The 24,546-nt window shown below is 41.2% G+C and overlaps 1 protein-coding gene across 10 annotated transcripts in view; it reads left to right on the plus strand.

Annotated features, from left to right (window-relative positions):
* Positions 1 to 24,546, plus strand: part of RFFL (ring finger and FYVE like domain containing E3 ubiquitin protein ligase) — a gene marked incomplete at its 5' end in the record, with an annotated part of 64,206 nt that overhangs the window by 21,015 nt on the left and 18,645 nt on the right. For 9 of the 10 annotated variants that reach the window (XM_081115637.1, XM_081115639.1, XM_081115630.1 and 6 more), the window contains one exon: positions 23,822 to 24,009. In XM_081115637.1, the coding sequence (XP_080971763.1) occupies positions 23,830 to 24,009 (180 nt within the window). The remainder of the gene's footprint in view (positions 1 to 23,821; positions 24,010 to 24,546) is intronic. The other variant, XM_081115634.1, reaches the window with a different exon arrangement.

Genomic DNA, 24,546 nt, shown 5'->3' on the forward strand with positions numbered 1-24,546 from the left:
TGAACTTGAGCCCATGGTGCCTATTCTGTATATGTCACCTGAAACCATTGGGTAACCAAAGTCAGTTTGAAGATCTATAGGGCTTGCTGAAACTGAGTTCCATAATGTCACCTAACATTTTTATAGTACTTTACAGAAGTATTCCCTTGTGTCATTTTATTTGATACCTACAATACCCTGTGTTGGGTAGGCTTTATTATTTCTATTTTACTGGTGACTATAAAGCCACTTCTGACATCAAAGCATACATTCAGGTAATGTTGTAGGTGGCAGAATGGCACTGGGTGTTAGTCCAGTGGGGTCAGACAGGATCTGGGTTGTGGTCCCCATGGATAGATTGGTTGGTGCAGGGGCAGGGGTCATTATCCAATGCAGCTGGTCCTGAGGTCAGCTGAGGCTGGTTTTGTTGCTTTTCTGGGCCTGGAGCTGAAATACAACTGATGCCTAGATGTTATCTCTAGAGAGAGAAGGTCTGAGGGTCCAAACAGCCTGACCAGTGATACACTATGGGAGAGAAGGCCACCCTAGGGGCAAGGTCCCACCCTACAATTGTCTGTTGCTAGGCACCTGGGGCTTTCTATCCTGAAGACCTCTGTACCTAGCCCATAATCCTTGCCCTTCTCAAGTCTGTCTAACTGCTTATCACAGTAAGACTCAGAGTAAATGTAATGAGAAAATGTGTTTTTACATTGCCTTAAGCAACTGGTTGTCTCTTTTGTAGTTAAGTGCACCTTATTGGGTTCTACATTGAAGGTACCAATGCTCAGTATACACATGATAAAGATCTTGCCTTTTACAGATAGAAGGAGGAGGTACCCAGGGCCTGCCTGAACTATGGAAAGGCCTTGACAATGTTAAGCGGCCTTGACAATGTTAAGCGACCTTGATTGAAATTAATAGTGTGCCTACTCCAGCCCATACTGGTTTGGCTCAGTGGTTAGAGCGCTGGCCTGCAGACTGAAGGGTCCCGGGTTTGATTCTGGCCAAGGGCAGGCACCTCAGTTGCAGGCTTGTGGCCCCACCCCCAGCAGGGAGCATGCGAGAGACAACCAACTGATGTGTCTCACATCTATGTTTCTCTTTCTCTCCCCCTTCTACTCTCTCTGAAAAGCAATGGAAAAATATCCTCAGATGAGGATTAAAAAAACAAACAAAAATAGTGTGCCTATTCTAGCTTCATAAGCTTTTCTTTTGTGCTTCAAATGTCTAGAATTTGTTAAAACCTACTGCAAAAGTGGAGTGTCAAACCAAGTTGATGAGTGAAGGGAGTTATCACAAAATGGAGTAAGCTCAGTATTTAAAAAAAAAAAAAATTTATTGATTCTTTAGAGAGATAGAGGGAAGGAGGGAGGGAGAGAGAGAAAAACATCAATTTTGTTCCACTTATTTATGCGTTCATTGGTTGCCTCTTGTATGTGCCCTGACCAGGGATCAAACCTACAACCTTGACCTATGTATGGGACAACGTTCTGACCAACTGAGCTACTGGCTAGGGCTGGAGTAAGCTGAGTGTTAAGAGCAGAAAAGGTTTGCCCAGCTGGTATGGTTCAGCGGTTGAGCATCAACCCATGATCCAGGAGATCAAGATTCAATTCCTGGTCAGGGCACATGCCTGGGTTGTGGGCTCGATCCCTGGCAGGGGGTGTGCAGGAGGCAGCTGATTAGTGACTCTCATCATTGATGTTTCTCTCTCTTTCTCTCTCTCTACCCCTTCCTCTCTCTGAAGTCAATAAAAATATATTTAAAAAAAGCAGAAAAGGTTTCATAGTAATTCTAGTAAGTGATTAAGTTTGTAGGGTAATTCACAACTTTTGGGGTGCTAATATGCTGTATTTGGGACTATGTGGAATTTGATTATAGAAGGCTGAACCATAAGGGCTAGGAAATAATCTCTGTTAAATACTGATATTTGGCATCCAGTTCTGGACCCCACATACTTAAGAGAGGATAAAGATGATTAATAAGTTAAAAAAAATTATCATTATAAGTTTTTGAAAAAAGGAAATATATATATATATATTTTTAAATATATCTTTATTGATTTCAGAGAGAGGAAGGGAGAGGGATAGAAACATCAGTGATGAGAGAGTCATTGATCAGCTGCAGCCCGCAACCCGGGCATGTGCCCTGACCGGGAATCGAACCCTGATTGCCTGGATCCTAGATCGATGCTCAACCGTTGAGCCACGCCAGGCCGGGCAGGAAAGATTTTTTTCCTAGAGAAGGAAAAGCTTGATTGTCATCTTCAAGTACAAGAACAGTTTCTGCCAGGGGGATTTTGATTAATTGTTCTTCATGTACTTCAAAGACTTAAAAGGAAATGGGCTTAAATTGAAAGAGGAGTAATTTTAATGAATATGAGGAAAGGTTTCTTGATCTTCAAAGTTGAGAAAAATTTGAATGACTGCTAAATCAGAGTGTTGAGTTTCTGACTGTTTCAGTTATCTATTACTGAGTAACAAATCATCTTAAGACTTTTAGTGGCTTCAAATGACAACCGTTTTATTGCTCATAATTCTGTGGGTTAGTAGTTCAGGAAAGAGGCACATATTGCTTTGCTCTATATGATGTTGATTAGACTGGAGGATTTATCATGGCTTCACTCAAATATCTGGGGACTCAGTGCTGGCTGTTGGCAGGGACATCTTGGTTCTCCTCCATGAGGTCCATTTCTCTCTTGGCCTCTCATCACTCATTAATCTAGATCGGGCTCCTTTTACTCAATGGTTGGCTTCCAAGGGACCATAATGGAAGCTGCAGGGCCTCTTAAGGCTTAGACCTGAGAGTCATACATCATCACTCTTGCCCCATGCTTTTGGTTGAAGTAAGTCACAAGTGTAGCCCACATCCAAGGGGAGGGGATACGGACAAGGGTAGATTGTCAAAGTCACACTGCAAAAGGGCATGCAGTATGGTTGGGATCATTGTCACCAATTTTAGAAACAATTTACCACACCAACCTTAGAGATTTTTTAATGAGAGAATAATCAATACATGTTTATTAAATAGGTAGTTTGGGCATATGATTTATGAACTTGGCTGCATATCAGAGTCATCTGGAAGCTTTTTATAAGCATGGATTCCTTAGGTACCATACATGTGAATCGGTGTCTCCTAAAGGTGTTGGCACATAAGAGACACTCTGTCCTTTCTCTCAGGGAACTATCAGTAAAATGACAATGGGGTTTGGGGGAGAGAACAAGACAGATAGGTATAATATTTAAGGTAGAATGGTAGGTGCTTTAAGATAGGCTTACTTGTCTGCTTCCAGGGCTTGGCTGAACCCTCTGGCTGGCATGCTCTACCTCTAGTCGGCCTAGTGTAAGTCATATCTCATTCAGTTAGCACTTCATCAAAGGAGTATTTCTTGATGCTTCACTTATTTTTTCTCATAGTTTCTAGCACTTTTTCCTTCATAGCATTTTTTAGGTTATAAGTAAATATTTGCAATTCTTTGACTGATGTGTAATAGACAGAATATGTCTACTTAGCTTTCCAGTATCTAACATAGTGCCTGCCTCATAAAAGGAACTCAGTAAGTATTTATTGAATGAATAAGTGGTTGATTGAAAGCATGAATGAGTGAAGGGATAGTTTAATTCAGTTTTAAAGGGTGATTAGAATTTTGGACAGGTAGAGCAAATGAATGGGAAAATCATAGTTCTGAAGCAGAATGTGTGGATTATATTGCTCATATAATTTCAGGATATTGGAGGAACTGGTTTGGGAAGATATGAATGTTTGATTTTGAGTGTACTTGGTATGCTAAATTTGGGATCAGGATATCTAGCAGGCATTTAGAAATGAGGTACTGAGATTGATTACAAATATTTAGATTTGGAGTTATCTGAATGAAGACTATGGAATCTATTCATTCAGCGAATACTTATTTGAGCTTCCATTGTGTGTCAGACAATTGTGTTGTAAGGAAGGTGAGCTGAAGTCTGACTGATAAGGAACTAACTTTGTGAAAAGAGCTGTGGACAGTGTTCCAGGAAGGAAAGGAACCACAAGTGTGTAAGCCTGGGGCAGTAAATAATTTATTATTTTTGAGGAACTGAAAAGAGATCACCAAGGGCTTAGAGTGAGGTGAAGGTAGAGGGAGAACAGCATGAAGTCAAGTGAGAAAGGTAGGTAGGGCACATGGGGCCTTTGTGGGCCACATAGGGAGTCTAGACTTTGCAAAAAAGCATGGTGGGAAAACATATGAAGGCGTATAAAGCAGGAGAGTAAAAAGCAGGGTATATTTTTAAAAATGTAAGTTTATCCTGATTACTGTGTAGAGAATAGAGTGGCAAAGAGTGGACCACTGGGTAGGTGTTTGCTGTAGTTCTTGGGAAAGAAAGTGGCATATAAGGCAAGGTATGGTAGTGGACATAGTGAGAATGGGATATTTTTAAAATGCAAAACCAATAGAATTCACTAGAGAAGGAAAGGAAGAAGGGTTAATACGTGGCCCTAGGGGATATTTAGGGGTCAAAAGAAGGAACCAGGGAAGGACAGGGAGGAATATTGGTCTTTGAAGTCAAAGGAGAGTCAGGCGTTTTCAGTGGTAAATGAAGGGGAAAAAGGAGCCTGTGAGAAATACTGAAGGAAGAACATAGATAGATCATTGGTGCATGGGGGAGGTCATAAAGGTTGAGGACTTATGAAAAAGCCAGGCATTTAGCCATTAGAAAATATCATAGGTGACTTTGAAGAAAGGGCTTTCAGTACGGTGTGGAGTTAATGAACAAGTGTGTGATGTGAAAGTGGAGGATTAGAGAAAACGGGAGGTGGTGGAGCAGAGACTTCACTTTGTGCAAACTTGCACAGAGAAGTATGTGTGAAGGCAGGTGTTTCAGAACTTATGGACCAATATTTACTGAGCATCTACTCTGTGCTAGGAGCTATACTAAGTCTATTCTATTTATCTTTGTCTTTGAATAGTTTGCCGAAAAATGTAGTGACCTCCAAAATGAATTTCCAAATTCTAGGAGTAGGTAAGACCTTCCTTTGGGGTATGGGAAGGAAATATTAGAAGTAAGTTTTTCTGTATTTTTATCTTACCCTTTGAAATTTTAGTGTTTTATTTTTTAAAAATATATCTTTATTGATTTCAGAGAGGAAGGGAGAGGGAAAGAGAGAGAGAAACATCAATGATGAGAGAGTCATCATTGATCGGCTGCTTCCTGCATGCCCCTGACTGGGGACTGAGCCTGCAACCTGGGCATGTGCCCTGATTGTGAATCGAACCTTGATCTCCTGGATCCTAGGTTGATGCTCAACAGCTAAGCCATGCCTGGCCGGGCTAATGTTATATTTTAGATAGAACACAGTATATTTGTATAGTGGTACTTGTCTACTTTGCTGTAATATATCGATATGTTGGAGATGTGCTAATTTTTAAAAAACTAAATGATGGTTAAAAACAATGGATTCTACTGGTCTAGTGAATAAAGGAGAGTTTTTGAGATGGAGAGAAAAAAGAGGCAGAGAGCCCGGCTGATGTGGCTCAGTGGTTGAGCATCGACCTGTGAACCAGGAGATCACGGTTTGATTCCTGGTCAGGGCACTTGTGCCCGGGTTGTGGGCTTGATCCCCAGTAGGGGACATGCAAGAGGCAGCTGATCAATGACTGATCATTGATGGTTCTCTCTCTTTCTCCCTCTCCTTTCCTCTCTCTGAAATCAATAAAAACATATTAAAAAAAAAAAAGAAGAGAGAAGGATGGGAAATCTACATGCAAAGTAGTTTGCACATTGTTTTAAACCTCTTAAGAACCCTGTGAAGTTATTTTCGCCATTTTACAGACAAGAAACTGAGGACTGGAATTTAACTTGCCCCAGGTCACACAGCTAGTTAAGTGGTAGCTTGAATTTGAAACCTAGTCATCTTTGAAAGCCTTATCACCTCACTTATTCTTTTCCCTCTTTATCTGCTTAATGATTTTTCATGTTTTTCCATCTAATTCTCAGTGATTCTATAAGGAATATTAAAATATGCATTTTGCAATTGAGGAACCTGAGGCACAGATGGAACAATTAGTGCAAGGCCACGTATCTAGTATATGGCAACCACTAAACTGATTCCAGTGTTCTTTCTACTGTACCCACTGTTGCCTCAGAATAAATGGATGGAACTTGGTTGTTTTGGTAAAGTAGCTGAGGGGGTTTCTAGTTATCCGACAAAGAAGTGGAAGAGGGGATGGGGTTGGAAGATTACTTTAGACAAAGTAGAAAACAGTAATAGTTCCTATTTGTGGCGCACTTTGTGGTGTTAAGGCATTAATTACCTCACTTAGATGCTCAGTTTTATTTATTTTATTTTTAATTTTTAAAAAATATATCTTTATTGATTTCAGAGAGAGGAAGGGAGAGGGAAAGAGAGAGATAGAAACATCAATGATGAGAGAGTCATTGATCGGCTGCAGTCCGCAACCCGGGCGTGTTCCCTGACTGGGAATCGAACCCTGATCGCCTGGATCCTAGGTCGATGCTCAGCCGCTGAGCCACGCCCGGCTGGGCTAGATGCTCAGTTTTAACAGGTGTGGAAAATGAAGTTTAGGTAATTTAAGGGCTATGACTAAAGTCACACAGGAGGACTGAGTTCTGACTCCAGGCCCCCTGTCTTAAACCCTGTACAACAACAGTGCTCTTCGGAAAGTTGATGTGGAGACATCAACTGGAGGTGAATAAAGGATTTCTAAGCCCAGTGATAGCTTGGTCCCCAGTGTATGAATTTGTTGGGAACCCAGTAAATAAAGTCTTGTAACTTTTCTGAGGCTGGGGAGGGAAGGGGAAGAGAGGGGAAGAAAAACATAGAATAAGAGTTTAATAAATCAGAGAAGGGCCTCACAATGCAGGAATGGCAGATGGCCATGGATTGTGTTGTTAGGAAAATTTCTTTTAAATTCTTAAATAAATTCTGAAAATAAATTTATTGTGGTTCTGTTTGGTGCAAGGTATATTGGGATATGGAGGAAAGAATGCAAAGATTGATAGGATGGGATCTTTGACCTCTAGAAAGGTTAGAGAGGGAGATGCAGTGCTTCACCATAGCCCATGATCTAAGGGTGTAAGAGAGGTGGAAAGTAGAGAAGTAGTATACATATTGGCTTGTTGTGGATTGAGGGAGGCATTATGTAGGGCTGGCCTGGTGGGTGCCACCTAGCTTCTCTGTAGTATACATATTGGCTTGTTGTGGATTGAGGGTGGCATTATGTAGGGCTGGCCTGGTGGGTGCCACCTAGCTTCTCTGTAGTATACATATTGGCTTGTTGTGGATTGAGGGTGGCATTATGTAGGGCTGGCCTGGTGGGTGCCACCTAGCTTCTCAGGAAAACCTCTGAGGGTTTTGGTTACTGTGCTTTAGGTCTGGTTCTTAGGTCACAACATGTATTCTGTTTTGCACCTGAAAATGATCAGTGTTTGGGAGACAGGATTCTATTTAGACTTGAGTGACTGTGCTCAGAAAAGAATGCCAATTTTTTATTTTAGAGCGAAGGATTCCTTTCCTGTTAACAGGATTCTGGATTTTGCTAGGATATTGCTTTTCAATATCAGAGATCTGAGAATGAAATGTAATGATATCAAGCTTGCTTGGTGAGCATGGAATAATATGATAGAATAGTTTGTGGGGAAGGATACAGTTACAAAAAAGCTAAGATTATTGATTGCTTACTATATGCCAGGTATTGTACTAAGTGCTTTGCATACAGCAGGACATTTAATTCTCCCAGTGTACCTCCTGCAAAGTAGACACAATTATCCTCAATTTATAAATGAGGAAACCAAGGCTGTCTCCAAACTGGTAAGAGGCTGAACTAAGATGGGTACTAAGTCTTTGACTCTGAGTCCATATCCCTGACTGCTACTGTGTGCTGTTCCCATTTAAGCTTCATGACAGAACCTAATCCTGCCACAGAGAAGGTGATGTGTCACCGATCCCCAGTATTTCTCTGCCTTGGGTGATTCTGGAGTCAAAATAGCCTCAGTTTGTTTGTTTGTTTGTTTGTTATTAGATTTTTCTAAGTTTCTTTGTTAACCACACTTTGATGCGGTAATGTTTTTTGTTTAAATATACTAATACCATCAGCCAAGCCGTTTTGTTCTCCTCTCTTATATTTGGTTTGGAAGACACTGTATCCACTTAGAGGGACTTTACATATCTGCACATACACATTGGTTTTGTGTTGATTTTATTTTCTTAATTTTATGGGTTAAGTTACGAGATTCCTCCAGCTCCTAACTTGTCAACCTCCCCCTGTTCCCTGCCTCCTTTTCCTCTGGATTTAAATTCAAATTCTGAGTCTGATTTTGAAATTCTCAGTCTGGCTCCATCCGGCTATTCAATTTAGCCATGGCTGTCTGGATCACTATTATTATTATTACCATCCCTCTCTTTGTGCCCACTTATGTCTCAAATCAAATCCAGTTATTCACTGTACCTGTATGTCCTTGATTTTCCTACTTGGGTGTCCTTGGTTCTGTTGTGTTTTTGGGCTTCGAATCTCATTCTGTCTATGAAGCCTCCATCTCTGATCCCTCACTGGGAGTAATCACTTCCTTCTCTGGGTCTCATAGTAAAGGATTCTTTTATGTCTCCTTTATGGCACAATACGCCTTCTGCCATATATTTCAGTTGTTGGTGTACGTGCCACTATCTCTCTTACTAGACCATAACCTCATTGTGTAGATCTATCTGGTTGACCTTGTATCTCCCCTTGTGTCTGGTTCAGTTCCCCACACATAATGGGCATTTGATATCTGTCGGATGAATGGATGGATAGATGAATGAATGAATGAATGAATAAGCAGAATTTGAGATTTAAGTTTCTGCTCATTGGTTTAGATTTCTTCTCCCTTTGCTTTTTTCTTCCTTTTTCATTTCCTTTTCATTTAAACTTGCCGTCCTTTCTCTTACACTGACTCAGAACTTGTTTTCACCACTCCCTTTTCTTACCCAGATTTTGCCTCATTCTTTTCCCATTAGCAGTCACTGTGTGGGAGTGCCACATGCTGCTGGTCAGATTTTCTCCATCTTTTTGTGGTTCTATTCTCTTCAGGAATCATATGACCAGTGTGATTGCATTAAGATCTTAAAAGGATCTGTTTAAAGAAAAATCCTTAAAGTTTGCTAGTCTGTTGCTTTCAAGTGGGAAACTTTCTGATCCACATTTCAAGGGAAAGGGAAAGGGAAAAAAATTCTTGGTTACTTGGGAGGTGGATCAATGCATGTACATTCACACTGTGGGTTGTGGGATGTTAGAGGCATCCTATTTGGCCATAGGAATAATGCAGGAAGCCACAGAAGCTTCTGCTAACTGTTAATGTTGAATCCCTGAATTTTTTCTACAGCTGGAAGAAACATTAGAGATTAGTGTAGTCCAACCCTCCTATTTTCCAGATGAGAAAACAGACCCAAAGAGGCTAAATGACAAGTCCATAAAAACTGGGATATTCGTTTCCTAGTGTTTATTCCAAATGCTGAATATGACTTGGGGGAACCACTAGCTCTTTGAAAGCAATGGAAGTTTCACTTGTAGTGGAGGCATCAATCTCTAAAACTGACGGCTTTTGCAGTACTGAAAAGTAGACTGGGGTTGGTAGCAGGTTGGATCACTCTGGGTGGTTCCCATCTGGGAATCTACTCAGTGGGGACTGGCTGACAGAAATCTGTTCCTTCTACATTTGAAAAGAGTCCAACATTTAATAGTAAAAACATATCCATTTTTTCTTTTTTTCCCAGCCCTCATAATTCTAAGTTTTGTTTCAGGCTTAATTTTCTTATCTCAGCAGTTTTTTTGTTTTTATTGTTTACTCTAGGTCAGATGCTAGTAGAAGCATGGGAAATCTAGAAACTGTCTAAGAGGCCCATGATTGTGCTTTTTAGGTGACTCTTTTATCTGACACATAGAATAATGTGTTTTATTGTCATTGAAATACTGTCCAATGAACCAGTTGTTGGTAGATATGAAAGTTTACCTACCTGTTTGTGGCTAGGGAGCAGCAGTGTATAGAGACAGCCTAGAACAGGAAGTCCAGTGCAAACAGGATGTGCTTGTCTTTACTGTAACTTGTGTACCTGTGTTTTGAAACTTGATGTGGTTAAAAAGACTTCGAATATTTGAGCATGGCTAAATAAGTCTGTTTCTGGTTTGAAAAGGAGCTAAGGCATCTAGGCCTTTACTGCCCTTGCCTAAATACATGTGCACATCTTTCTTCTAGGGGTCAGGTCTTTCTTCCTGATGCATGGTGGGTTTTCCTAGCTTACGTCATTATTACATCCATATGTTTTATAAAATGAAACCACTGACTTGACTGCTGATCTGGTTATTCTTTGTAGCTGTGGGATTCAAGCTGTGCTTAGCTATTTTTTAAAAATAACAATAGAAGAGCTTAGCGTAGAATTCACCAGCCTTTTAAATTATAGTTTCCTTTTGTTGGATTCCAGCATTTCTAGCACATTTTTTGAGTGTTTCCTGTGTTCCTAAACTAGGTAGTTTACAAATTACCCCAATTTTAGTCTTTGAAAATTTTCTTGAGGGTTGAAGCCTGGATCTAATGCTAACTGCTGAACTGTTATACCCCTAGGCAAGTTTCTGGAGAAGAGATTAAATAAGTAATTTGCTTGGGGGTCATTCAGCTGGTAAACAGTGTTAGGATCCCCTGTTTTTTGAACCCCCCCCCCCCCATTCCTCATTGTTTCCCACTGTGAATTTGCTTTGTTATGTCCATCAGGGGGTTGGATTGGCTCTAGAATAACCACCTGTGGGGAGTAATCTTGGGATCTTTGTGGGTTATTATAACTGCTTGAGTTATTTCAGAACAGGTCCATTCTGATGGTCTCAAACCATAAGCTAATGAATGTGGGGCAGGTAAAGGTCTGGGTCCTATTTTTTGTACATTTTGTATCCTTGCCACATTGCAGAGAAGGCTATCCGTTTACTTTATAATTCCAGGAGTAAATTGGTAAAGTAATAATAGCACATTTCAACGCCGATGAGAATAGCATTACTTCCCAATATTAGCACAGGTGCCTTTTTTTTTTTACAGCTGTTTTTTTCCTCAGGAAAAAAGGAGTGGAAAAGATGAGCCACTTTGCACTGTGTTGTGGAATATCTAGGAGACCAGGTTAAGCACATGTGTTCACAAGGAGAGAATATGGTGATAGTACAGAGGTTTTCTTTGTGATACGAGGCAAACTAGAAATCTCCATTTCTGCTTCTTGGGATAGGTACTGGGCATCACACATCCTGGCAGGAGCAGAAAACATTTCAGAAAGTCAGCATAATTTTCAGATTGAGATAAAATATTAAACTAAGCCAAAGGTCTGTGAAGGAAGGGGGTGGGTAATCTGAATTCACCCAGGGTTTATCGCAAAATCCCATCGGACTTCAGTGCAGTGCAAGCAGTTATGGAGCACCAGGTGGGGGGCAGAGGTGTCTGTTTAATTCTCAGAATTTGGTGGACAAGAGGAGTTGAAGAGCTAAGGGAGAAAGTTTAAATTGGCTAGACTGGGAAAACTGACACTGGGGTAGAATTGGGAAGAAATTTAACAGCCTAAAGCTGCATCAAGGATAAACCACTTGTGACCACCTCCGAGAGGAGTTCTTCGGGGATTAGAAAATTAACAGCTATGGGATGGGCTGGATTCATTCAGTTCTTGGAATGTCATTGGAAAATTTTATTGAGTCTGATTAAAGGTATCATCATATTTAACAAAAAGGTAGATAGAGGATAGAGCAGATACATTTTGTCACTTTAAAGAACCTTAAAAAATATTTTCTTAAAGTTATAGCCAACTTATATTGAGCATCTATTATGTGCTAGGCTTTAAATGCTACCAGATCTAGAGACTTTGTTCATTCTCTACACCACAGCTCATTTGGCTGCAGTAACTTGTGCAGTCCATTTTGGAAAGGTAAAATGCCTAGTTTTGATCCTAGAGAGAATGCATATCTTGAAGTGCTGCCTTTTCCTGGGGCATAGGAGTGCCAGAAATCCTCTCCCCTAGTCCCTGGGCTGTGAACATTTTTTATCCTGGTTACCAAGTCACAGTGCTTCTTCCCTCAGAAGGTCCATAAAAGCTTATCTGGTAAGTCCTTTTTCTTGCACAAGGAGAGTACGAGGGGGATCAGTCTCTTTATTCTTGATGAGCTTTGTCGTCAGTTTTGATGGAAGAAGGATCTTGTGGTAATTAAACTGCAGGTCTGTTTATTCTGTTTTCTGCATTGTTAGGAGATTTTACTCAGAACTGCTTTCTTTCCTGATTGACTCACCCTTTGGGGCAAAATGCCTGGGCTGAAATTAAATGTGTAGGTTTCTGTGCTGCAGTGTTCAATCTGTCATCTCTCCTAAACTTCACACTAAGAAGCAGCCATTTAATTGGTCAGACCCCGAGGGTGATATTTTGGCACAACTCCATTGGTTAGAATTACTTCTCCCTGAACTTCATAGCAGATGCTGAGGTCCCTCTGCAGATATTTATCATAGACTAGTTGAAACCAGGGATTTTCCAAGAACATTTATAACTTGTGATTATTATGTATGTTTTTCAGTTGTTTACAACAGTTACACTTCAGGAAAATAATTCATTTATTACTGGTGGCAAATGAAATCTCTCTCTTTCCGTCCCCTAATTCATATTGTCATTTTAACACTTTATGCTCCATGACCCTCCGCTGTTCTATTTCATACATCCTTTTGTCATGTTTGTCTTTCCACCTTGCTTGTTCTGTGCGAGGCAATAGCAACAAGCAAAACTCTGCTTAGACCTGGATGTATCTGGTAGAGGACTGTCTCTTTGATTTATAGCATTTATTTTCTCTATTATTTTACTTCTCTATTTTCTCTATTATTTTTGTGCATTTTTATTTGTATCCTTTGCAATTCTCATCACAGCACCATTCCAAGCCCAAGCCCCAGCCCCTGGATGGCACTGAAGCCTTCCCTGCCTTTTGATGTAGGGAAGGGTTGGAAGTGATGATCTTGTTCATCTTCAAGGCTCTCCCTTTCTGGTTTCTAATGCTATATTAACCGTGAATTTTAATGTTTTTTGTTACTTTTAGAAATAGTCTAAAAGTAACAGACTATTAGTTACCATTCTTATTTCTCAAGTAATTTAAAAATTACCTTCAGCATGTATGAAGTAGGCATTACTATTGCGCTTTTTCTTACAGGTATTTATGTGATTATATGTGTTTAAACCCCATAATTCACCCTGGAATCATGATTGTGGAGTTTTCAAACATGACTGCCCCCACCAAAAAAACCCTCTAATGCTATTACCATAAGTAATACCTCAACAAACACCTGGTGATCCCATTTATCTGGCACTAAGGCTGGGGCTAAGCTGTAAAGTAGACTCACTCTTGTTTCCTGTTTCACTTTCCACTCCTAACCATGGGAGATGAATACTTTAAAAAGAATCATACAGATTGTTAGGCAGTTGTTAAATCCAGTGCCACTTAAATGCTCATCCTCTCAGAATGTCATCATGCAATGCAGAGACCTTGCCTGTTTTTGTTCTTGGAATGCCCAGCAGCTAGGAGAGGGTTTGGCAGACAGTATTGCTAAATAATTAGATGAATGAATTAAAGTTATCGGGAGGTGTACAAGATGCCATGAGAGCACGGACAGGGTCAGAGGTTTCCCCGAGGAAATAAGCGCCACATGTGGGAGCTAAGGTGGGAACAGTGGTGAAGGCTGATAAAATAGCTTGAGGGAGCTTCCTGGAGCCAAAATAAGCTTGGCATTTGAGGGACTGAAAGAATGAAATGGTAGGATAGCTGGAGCTAAGAGTAGGGAGAGGGAGGTCCTGAGCTCTAAGGATTTACTTTTATTTTTATTTAATGGTTACCAGTGAAAATATTAAAAGGAGAGTAATAGAGCATTAGTTGTAGTTGACACAATTAGATCAAAAACCCCTACTCAGCTGGAACAAAGCTGGGCTAGAATAGAAACTGAAACACATCCTAAACGTCGATTGATGGCCTTATCTTTAGAAAATTGGGATCTGTCTATAGCACCTGTACCCTGAAGTTGTAGTAAGTAGGAAATGACTTACTGGATGTATTAATTGAAATGCTGGGGGTTTTCAGGGATGTTTTTTCTGTCTATTCCACCTGTTACAAGGTTCTGCAGTTTTGAAAGGTTGGCTTGGTGGGTAGGTACCCATTTTTGGTGTCCCTAAGAAGGTAATAGAAACTAGTATTAAATATTTCCTCCCTGCTAGCCACTTTAGCTCACTTCTCTTGTCTTCTCCCATAGTCCATTAACCTTGCTCAGAGAATTTCTAATGCTAAGGGTAGGGAGTATGGATGATGAAAGAAGACCCTTTCTTTCTGTAGGACTACAAATTAATTAAAGAACTTGGACTTACATTCTGTCACTGTCTAGCTGTGTGCCCCTGGTCCAGTTACACAACCTTCTTCATTTACAAAATGAGCATTTTAATTCTGATTTTTGCAGGATTATTGTATTAAATGAAACAATAGATGCAAACATAACAACTCCCTTGGCACATGGTAGGTGTTTTGTAGTGTTTTTACTTTATTCTTAAAAAATGAAATTTTCTAGGATCATCTGAGAAGGGACTTCAGGACCCCTGAGTTGGAATAACTCCACCAATTTTCCTCTTGTCTTCTGCCTGAAATAACAGCACAGCAGATTCTGTCTCTCACCTAAAGCTTCCAAAGCTTTGGTCATTTTAATTAAAGTATTACTTGGGAAGTGGAGAGAGGAGGCTTAGCCTGAGCCCTAGTATCTTTGAAATCTTTACCATGTCAGTGTGAATGGAGGCTCTGGAAACTGATTTGGAGAGAGGCAAATATTTAACATTAGTCCCATGCCTTATGATAATGCCTGCCATTTACTGAATGTGCAGTACTGCCTTCTGCTCTTTTTGTAAGATTGAAAGTCTGGTAACTTGCCTAGTACTTGCCTCATACCTTGAACCAGAAAAGGTATGCTCTCTCTTCATACTGAGCACCTATTCTCTCTCCAGCCTGTGATGTGTTAGGTGCATCCATTCCTGTTATACTGAAGCTCAGGGAGGCAACTTTCTGAAGCTCATTCAGTTACTCTGTGTTAGAGCCAGGATTTAAGGTCAGATCTGACTGAGTCTAAAACCAAAGTAAAGCATTTATTTGGGAACTTTTTTTTTTTTACTGTTCTGTTTTCTAAAAATTTAGCCCTAAAACAAAATTCTTATCTAGGAAATATGCATTATCTATTACCCACATCCAAGGACTACTTTGGAGGGTGGAAAATGTGTTAGGTTTTAGAGCCTTAGGGACTGTTTCCTTTGCTGTGTTCCAGCCTTGAGAAATACCCTTGTTTATGTCCAGCCAGCCCATATACCACTTCAACAGGGCTGTTGATCTCATTTAGGCCTTGGGTTCTAAAGTTCTACAGTATACATGTTGCCTCTGTGACTTAGGTGTTCTGAATTCTTTATTCTCAAATAAATAGCTCAGAAATAATCTCAGTATCACAGAGAACATGCTTCATTGTCCCACATCTAGCAAGTGAGACCAGTCTGTAGTATGGTTTACTCCATGGGTTGCTTACTTACGAACACAACAGTGCTCTATTTGATGCTCATCGGGTTGTCACCAGCATTGTAAATCTTCCCCTTCTGAGGTGGACACCCTGGGCAGGTTTATTGGAAAATTCCAGTTACCATTCTGAAATTCTGTTTTGAATTAAATAGTTTCCAGGGTGTTCAAGTTTCTTTTCAGACTAACTTATTTTTAAAAGTAAGCAGCCTTCCAAGTGGAGAGATGATTTTAAATTTCAGGTGAGTTCTCAGGGTAATGATTGATTCTTTATTGTGTGGGTGATGTGATCAGCTGTGCCAGAGCCCCTACCCAACCCAGTGCCTTGGGTGGTAGGAAAATCAAGCTCAGGGTAAACAGAGAGAGAGGGACATTGGGTTTTCTAGCCAATCTTCACAATTGAACGTCTAGGCTGTTGTCGTTTTAGAGTTGTAAGTTATAATTTAATGGTAGTTTATTTTAATATGCTATTTATGGAGCACTTCCTATAGGTTAGACACTTCATGTATGTTACTTCTCATCCCTACAATTACCTTCCAACAGGAGAGGTATTATCTCTCTTATATAGGTGAGGAAACAGACTTTAAAAGCTTAAGTAATCTGCCCAAGGTTAGCTACCCTTTTTTTTATAGTGTACGTTCAATTTCTTTTTAAAAAAATTGATTTTAGAGAGAGGAAGGGGAGGAGGGGAGAGAGAGAGAAACATTGAGAGAAACATTGACTGACTGCCCCCTGCACATTCCCCAACCGGGGATCGAACCCACAACTTGGGTATGTGCCCTAACTGGGAATTGAACCCATGACTTTTTGGTGCATGGGACAATGCTCCAACCAACTTAGCCACACTGGCCAAGGCAGCTAACCCCCCACCCCCCCTTTTTTTTTAAAAAATATGTTTTTATTGATTTTAGAGAGAGAGGGAGAGAGAAACATCAACATTGATTGGCTGCCTCCTGCACACCCCCTGCTGGGGATCGAGCCTGAAACCCTGGCATGTGCCCTGATGGGATTCGAACCGTGACCTTCTGGTTCATAGGTCGACACTCAACCACACCAGCCAGGCACTACCCTTTGTTTTTGATGAGGGACCTGTTTTTTTTTTTCGTAGTCACTTTATGTCACTATAAATACTGAAAAATGCTTTGGGTCCTAAGGAGAGATAACTAGTACTTGCTTCATTGGCTATATTGATAAAATACTGAATGTTCCTTTGACCTCAGTTTGTTCATTCCACAAAGTATTTGAGTGTCTACTGTAAAGTGACAGTGTGCTAGATGATGCGGGTAAAAAAATGAAGATGAAATAAATATAATTATAGATGGCGATAGTTATGAAGGAAACTAAAAGGGCAGTGAGAGTGTGACTGAGGAGGAGGACTCTAGGCAGTATTCAAGTTGAGACCTGAAGGACGATGAACAGGGAGAACAGGTGCAGAGACCCTGGGCAGGAAGGAGCTTGTGTGCTTGCAGATCTGAAAGGACACCACGGCTCGAAGCTCAGTGCGTGCTGAGGAAAGGAGCAAGACGTGAATTGGAGAGGTAGGGGCTGATGGCACACACAGGGCCTTCTTCATGTAAGGGGTTGGAATTGTTACTCTCAAATGCAGTGGGAATCCGTTAAAGAGCTTTAATTGTGTGTCTTCTGGGGGGAGGAGGGAAGTGGATGATGCCTTGTGGAGAAAGAGTTGGAGAGGGCCAAGAACTGAAGCTTGGAATCTAGTTAGGAGGTTGTTCTAGACTGGAAATCCAGCAGAGCACAAAGTCCCTGCCCTCATGGATTTTTTATTTCAGTCAGGTGACACAGTTAACAGATAAGCAAATAATATTAGCTAGTACTAAGTTCCATGCATGAGATTAGAAAGTGACGTTTAGACTGGGGTGAATGACAAGAAGGAGCCAAGCATGTGATGTTATGGAGAGAAGAGTCCAGGCAGAAATCCAGCAAGTTCAAAGGACCTAAGGAGGGAAATGTAATAGATGAGAGATGGTGATTTAGATCACTGTTGGGGGCAGGAGAGATGAGATAGGAATTTATGAATCTTCAGCTTAAGCATGGTATTGAAAACCACTGATTGGGGATCTCCTTGGGGAAGGGGAGAGTGTGGCATGGAGAAGGCACCACAGACGGCCTAGGCACTCCCAACATTTAAGAACAGAGGGAGGGGAAGAACCAGCAAAGAAGCTTTAAGGTAGGAGGGAAGCCAAGGGTGCAGAGTTCTGGAAGCTCAGAAATGATGATTAGGGAGAGTGTTTCAGGGAGGAGGGAAGGAGGGTCACTGTGTCCAGCACTGCAGGGAGGTTAAGATGAAGGTAGAGAAGTGTCGCTTGGACCTGGCCACTTGGAATTCCTTGGTGATCTTGCAAAGAGTAGGTGGACTGGAGAAGGCTGAAGAGTGAATTAGAGGTTGAGGAAGTAGAGTCAAATATTTGGAGAAATTTTTATGTAGAGGAGAGTAGAAAAAAGGGCCCCTACTGAGGAGCGGGGGACATAGGGTCAAAATGGTTTTCTTTGTTACTGTTCTTTACAAATTACAAATATTATCCTAGATGCTTTCAAAACCTCTCATATAAACTTTTAATTGAAATATAACTAGAGAAGTTCACAAATTGTAAGTTAGGGTTTGATGAATTAATAGGCTTTAGGGTCTAAGCGACTTACGTTTAAATTCTGACTTATTATCCATTAGCTGTGACCTTTCACAAGCCACTTAACTTCTCTAAACCTTGCTTGTCTCACCTAAAGATGGGAAGAACTAGTCTGCCTTGCTGGAATTGTGAGGGTCACACGAAATAACATGGAGTAGTACCCAGCTCAGTGCCTGGCAGATAAGAAGCATTCTTCCAATGAATGGCTACTTTCTTCTTTACTTGTTAAAATATGTAATTATTTATCAGTTATTTCAAAGAGGCATAGCTAAGCCATATTGCTAGGCTTTTCATAGCTTTTCCTTTCAAAGGCATTGCAATTGTACTTTAATTGCCTTTTATGGATAATATACAAGATGAAGCAAAGCCCATTCTGTATTAATGATCCATAACGTGGGGTACTTTTCTGTATGCACTTAGAGCATAGATGCTTTTAATAATTCCAGGAATACAGTAGTGACAGTAGGCAAACCACTCTCAATAAATTGGAGATGATTCTGTAAGGCTTGCTATCTAGCCATTTTCTGATTTGCCCTATCAGAAAGGTACTTCTTTGAGGATTGGGGGCATTTTAATTAGGTATTTTAAAAGGATTTTTATAAAGTCTTATACAGTGGATTCACCATAAGTGTGTTAATTCCAGAATGTTGCTGTCTCTGAATCCATGTGAAGCCTGTTGTTGCAGCGGTACCTTGGCACACAGACCAGTTAATTAAAGTCACAACAGATTGGATGAGAACCTTGGGGACTTGACTTTACTCTGTAGATTTTGGTGATTTGCAAGGTGGTTTTGGAGTTGCTCTGCATGCCAGCACTAATTTTACTAGGACACTGACATTCTGACCCTTCTATGCCACAGGTCCATTTGAACCCTTCTCTCCTCCATGGGAAAGCCCATGGCAAGCACTGATCCACTTAAAATTATTTGACTTGGTCAGGTGAACAAGTGAAGTGATTGTAGGGAGAAATCACATTACCTCCCCTCTTGCCTCTAACTCTGACTGTACTCACCCTACCTGGGCGAGGCCATTTATCTTACCCTGGGGTTAATGCTGTAATTTTCCTGTTCAGCAGGGCTCAGTCTCCCAAGAAATACCAGCATCCTTATCAAGCTGACAAAATCCCATGTGCTTGCTAGCCATTCTTGCCTCAGACTACAGGATTCTTCCACAAGGAATAGTCAGTTTTCTCGCTCACCCCGTCCTACATCTCTCATTCTTCCCTGTAGGCAAAGTGGGAGAGGAGAGTCTAGCAGTTTTCATACAAACTCAGTAGGACAGTAAGAGACTATATTTGAGGATTAAATCTCCAGTTCCTCTTTTCTGAAGAGGGTGAGGGGAATTGGAGGAGGACTTGTTCTGTTTAGATCAGAGAGGGAAGTTTTTCAAAGTTGTCAACATAGGGAGACTTATACATAACCTCACAGTTGGTTCCACTTTCAGTCCTTTAAGTAACATAATCAGATGCCATGTATGTGAATCTGTTTGGGGCTGAGGGATGAAAAAGTATTCCCAAGAGAAAAGTGTTTAGTTTGTATGGCAATGTTAAAATTACAAACTTTTTTACTCCCTAAAATAACCCGGAGGATAGTTCTTATTTAGGCTTAGGCTTTCCAGTTTGGCAAGAGTACTTTTAACTGACCACATTAGGAAATGTGTCTCTTTGGTGTTTAAATATATGCCAAAAAGAGTAAAAGCCTAGTCTGTTGACTTTGGTAATGTGTTCTGCTTGAGTGAGCAGGTGTGAGGTATTTTAGCACTGGAGATTCTTTCCCCACCTATCCCTTCCCCTAATAACCCCTTCCCCACATATATATGTCCTCAGGATAGTAAGTCTGTTCTTCACCTAAACGTGGGGCTATGGAAGAACAGTGGCAAATTTCAAGTCTTCTCTCAGAGCCAAGTCCTTGTAAGAGCGACCCAGTACTTGCTCAGGCCAAAGCCTTGCTTTCACAGCTCTCCAGAGGCGGCAGTTAAGGTTAGAAACAGAATTGAGAGAGTGAAAGTAGTGCTGAGGCAGATACATTCCCCTGACTCCCAGCTAAGGGAGAGCTTTCTCAACTTTTGTATCAGGATGAGCTATAGTGCTGTACTGGGCCAAAATCCCCTGGGCGCAAGGACCTTGTCAAAGCCACTTTGGTATCCATGTCAAGCAATAGCTGGTGCTCCCTGGGTGCTTATAAAGCTCATGAGCTGAGAGCTAGCCAGTTTTGCTCAGTGGTTAGAGGTCTGGCCTACGGACTGAAGGGTCTCTGGTTTGATTCAGGTTAAGGGCACTTACCTGAGTTGTAGGCTCGATCCCTGGCTGCAGTAGGGACACATGCCAGAGGCAGCTAGTCGATGAGTCTCTCTCACTTCGATGTTTCTCTCTCTCCCTGCCCCCCTCTATGAAAAACAGTGGAAAAAATATCCTCAGGTGAGGATTAAAAAACAAACAAAGAAAGCTCTTGAGCTGAAACAATATACAGTGGGCCAGCTTTGTATTTTCCTACTGATTGTGCCTTACCAGGTAGGTCTGTCCATTGTGGCAAATCCTTATCTCAGGAAAAATTGCAACGTGTATCCGTAGTGTGGAAGAAAAGTGTGTTTTCTCTTGTGGTTAAATATACCACCTCCTCCCTTTTCCTTTTTATTTCATTCCTTCACTTTTCTCTGCTAATGCTATAAGCTTATCTTTGGTTATAGCTTCGCTTCTGTTCCACTTTCTGGTGAAGAAGGTGACTTTTCTCCTGTCCAAACGTGTCCACCCAGAATCTGATCAGTAGGTGTCACTTTTCCTTCTACTCCTGGCCCTTACTCCCATGTATTGCTAGCTTCCTTCTTCTATAATGTCTTAGTCTTTGGGAGTTTCCTCTGCAGTCTTTAAATATGTCTATATTTCTCTTTACCTTAGTGACCTGGATCCTCTTTAGCTCCTTCCTTCTCTCTCCTATTTATAGTCAAAAGTTTCTTGAAAGAATAATTTATCCTTAGAGTCTGGCAAATCCTCACTTCTCATTCACTTTTCACCCTGTGGTTATCTTCCTAAACTGCTCAGGCAAAGAGTATACCCACATTTTTGTAAACTAGGTCTATTGGGCATTTTGCATTTTTTTATTGTATTCTACTCTCTGCGTCATTTGCTAGCATAGATAATTTCTTCTTGAAACTCATAACACTTTCAGTTTTCCTACCTCTGAGCATTCTTCCTTTCTCTGTTCTGCTGGTGGGCTTTCCTCTGCTTTTCCTTTAGATCAGGCCTTCCCAAGGGTTTTCCCAGACCCGCGTCTCTTTTGACCTAGACTGTCCATCAGTCTTCTGCCCCACTCTGGGTTTACGTACTTGTAGAAGGCTGAGGATTCCCAAACCTCATCTTCAGCTGAGACCAAACCCCTTTGTGCTATGTATACATCAGCATGTCCCACTAAAAACTCATCATCTAAACCTGATCCCCTCCTTCACACACAGACACTTGCCTCCTCCTGAGGGCTTTATCTCGGTTATTGATTCCACTGTATGTCCTGTTGTGTAAGTCAGAGACCCTGGGATTCATCCAGGACTATTTTCTTTCTCCCTTCCCCCACCTTTTCAGTTCATTGACACAGACTAATTCTGGCAAAGATCTTGGGACAAGCCCAGAAAGCCAGATGGTAGTTGTGTTGAAACCTCTACGTTTGGCTTTTTGCCTGTGCTTTCCCAGAGAAATTGTAGTTAAAGTATTGTTACTGTGCTATTTAGTGCTTCACAGCCACAGACTGTCCAGATGAGAAAAATGAAGTACAGAAGGTTATGACTTGTTAGAGGTAGGTAACAGCCCATAAGTAGTAAAACAGGGCTTGGAACCTATGTTTTACCCAGATCCTATGTTCTTTGTATTATTACATACTGTCTCAGGTGCTTTTTTCAGCAGATGATTTAAAGAATTACAGAATCCCTCCTTCAGAGGGCTACTACTCCACTGTTGTCTCCATTCTCTTGCCAACAAAGAACTCATATAATTAACTGCTCTTTACTTCATTATTCAGTGTGAAATGTTAATTACAAGTAAGGTAGATTATGTCCCTGTCTTCTGGAAACTTAGAGTCTTCAGGCAAGTAATAGTGAGTCAGAAAGGGATGTGTAGGCAATGGAACGGATGTGTGCTTAGTTAAGATTTAATATTGTATGTGATTCATTTAGTAGTCCTTGTTGAGCCACCTATCTGCAGAGTACTGTATGACTAATGGTCCCTGTTCTCATGGGGTCACAGGCAAGTTCAGGGAATAGGTATTACTTGGACCCGCCTACAAAAGTGAATGAATTATATCACAAGTGTATTGGAGGCAGTGTTGGGAAGCTAAAGAGGCCCTAGAGGCCTAAGGTTATAGCTGTGTGAACCAGGAAGTTACTCCCTTTGCTGGGTTTCTTTCTTTTCCTCTATAAAAGGACCAAGGTTGAACCTGTTGGCTTCTTAGTTCCTTCCTGCTTATTGCATCTTTGAACTATGATTTAACAAAGGCACTTTCAAGATGTCAGGAGGCAGAGCAGAGAGTACTATTTTTTGTGTGAACTGATTACTGAGTAATAACACTAAGTGTTCCATTTAAATGTTTATATTGACTGCCTTGGTCTATTGAGAAAAGCACACTTTTTATCATGGCAGTACTTGGCATTTTAGTGGACTGTCTTGCCATCTTTACATTTTTCTGACATTTGGGAGATTAGCTCCTCTTTGTTTTGTGATCTTAAAAAATCACCAGTCCCCTTGTCTCTAGCGCCTGTATTTGGTATGTAAAATGGGGATGATAATCCAAAACTTTTAAATAAACTCACAGAGGCACTGAGTAAGCAAGGAAGCAGAATTTTACTTGTCGAGCATCTATGTACACAACACTGCTAGGGGAAGGTTGAGACGTTAAGAAGAAGTGGTTGTTGCTTTCAAGGAACGTATGGGTTAGTGGTAGAAAACAAAGGGTGAGCATATCTGTGCAACCAGCTGTTATAGGTGCTGTGATGGAAGCTTATGTGTGATTGCAGGTACAAATATAAGAGTAGTTAGTTCTGCTGGCTGGTGGGAGGGGAAACCAAGGGGCAGTAGTGTGGTATAGGGAGAAGATAATTAGGTTTAGAGTCAGAAGACCTGGGTTTTCTGAATCTCAATTTTCTATATATTAGCATATGACCTTGACTTCTTTTAGCCTGGGTTGCCTCGCCTATATACAGGAAATAATAATACCTCCTCACATGGTCAATGTGAGTGTGGAATTTTACAATGTGTATGTGCATGATAAGTTCTGTCTGTGAGCTCTAGGGGCAAAAGGCATGTTCTTGAATAAAGTGGGTGTTAGGCCACTTGTAATCACTACGACAAGAGATTTTATTTGAAGTTAGATTTCAGATTAAACCCAAACAGGGATCAGCAACCTTTCAAAGGTAGCGTGCCAACTTGGCAGCTGGTGCTGTCCTGGCAGATCAGATGTCTATAGTTGCCTCTTATGTGCAAAGACAACTGTGGTGGTGGAGGAGGTGGCAAGAAACTGGTGGCCCAATATATTCTCACCTTCACTCCAGCTGCAGGAGCGGTTTGAGTATCCCAGCTCACCTGTGCCCTCAGGAATGGGAATGATGTAGAAGTGTGTCTTAATTCTGACCTTTTTTCCTTTTCTCCCTTTCACCAGATTTTATCATGTGGGCAACCTGTTGCAACTGGTTCTGCCTGGATGGACACCCTGAGGAGGCCCCACCACCCCAGGGAGCCAGAGCACAGGCCTATTCCAACCCTGGGTACAGCTCCTTTCCTTCCCCAACAGGCGCGGAACCAAGCTGCAAGGCCTGTGGGGCCCACTTCGCAAACATGGCCAGGAAGGTGAGTGTTGACTTCTCGGCCTGCTGTTATCTTAGGCTCTTGGTCCAGCTCATTGACCTTTCTGTCCTGCCTCCTGCCTTGCCTCTGCTTAAGCAGTGCCAGTAACCAGACCCATTCCTTTCACAAAAGTAGTAAAGGAAAAACTAACCAAGCAAAATCAAAGCATCTCAACATAGATTTGGAGCCAGTAGACCTGAATTTAGATATCAGCTTTGCCACTTACTAGCTGTATGACTTAACCTTTCTTGAGATCCATTTTCCCCATTTATAAAATGGGAATGTAGTAGTTGCACCCATCTCACAGTGGTGTGAGGATAAAGGGTGCCCAGGATAGTGCCTGGAATGTAGCAAGTACTCCATGTTATTTCCTTCATTAGCTGCCATCATAACGAGTCTGACTGCAGATTAACTTGTTCATTTTTTTGAAAGCAATGCCAAGGATGTCTCAGGTACATTAAGATCCTAACAACACAGACTGGAGCTTATGTACTGTGGCTATACCATTTGAAATGCTTGGTGGCCATGTTTTACAGATTA

Source organism: Miniopterus schreibersii, assembly GCF_964146895.1.
Source record: "Miniopterus schreibersii genome assembly, chromosome: 16".
Classification (NCBI taxonomy): Eukaryota; Metazoa; Chordata; class Mammalia; order Chiroptera; family Miniopteridae; genus Miniopterus; species Miniopterus schreibersii.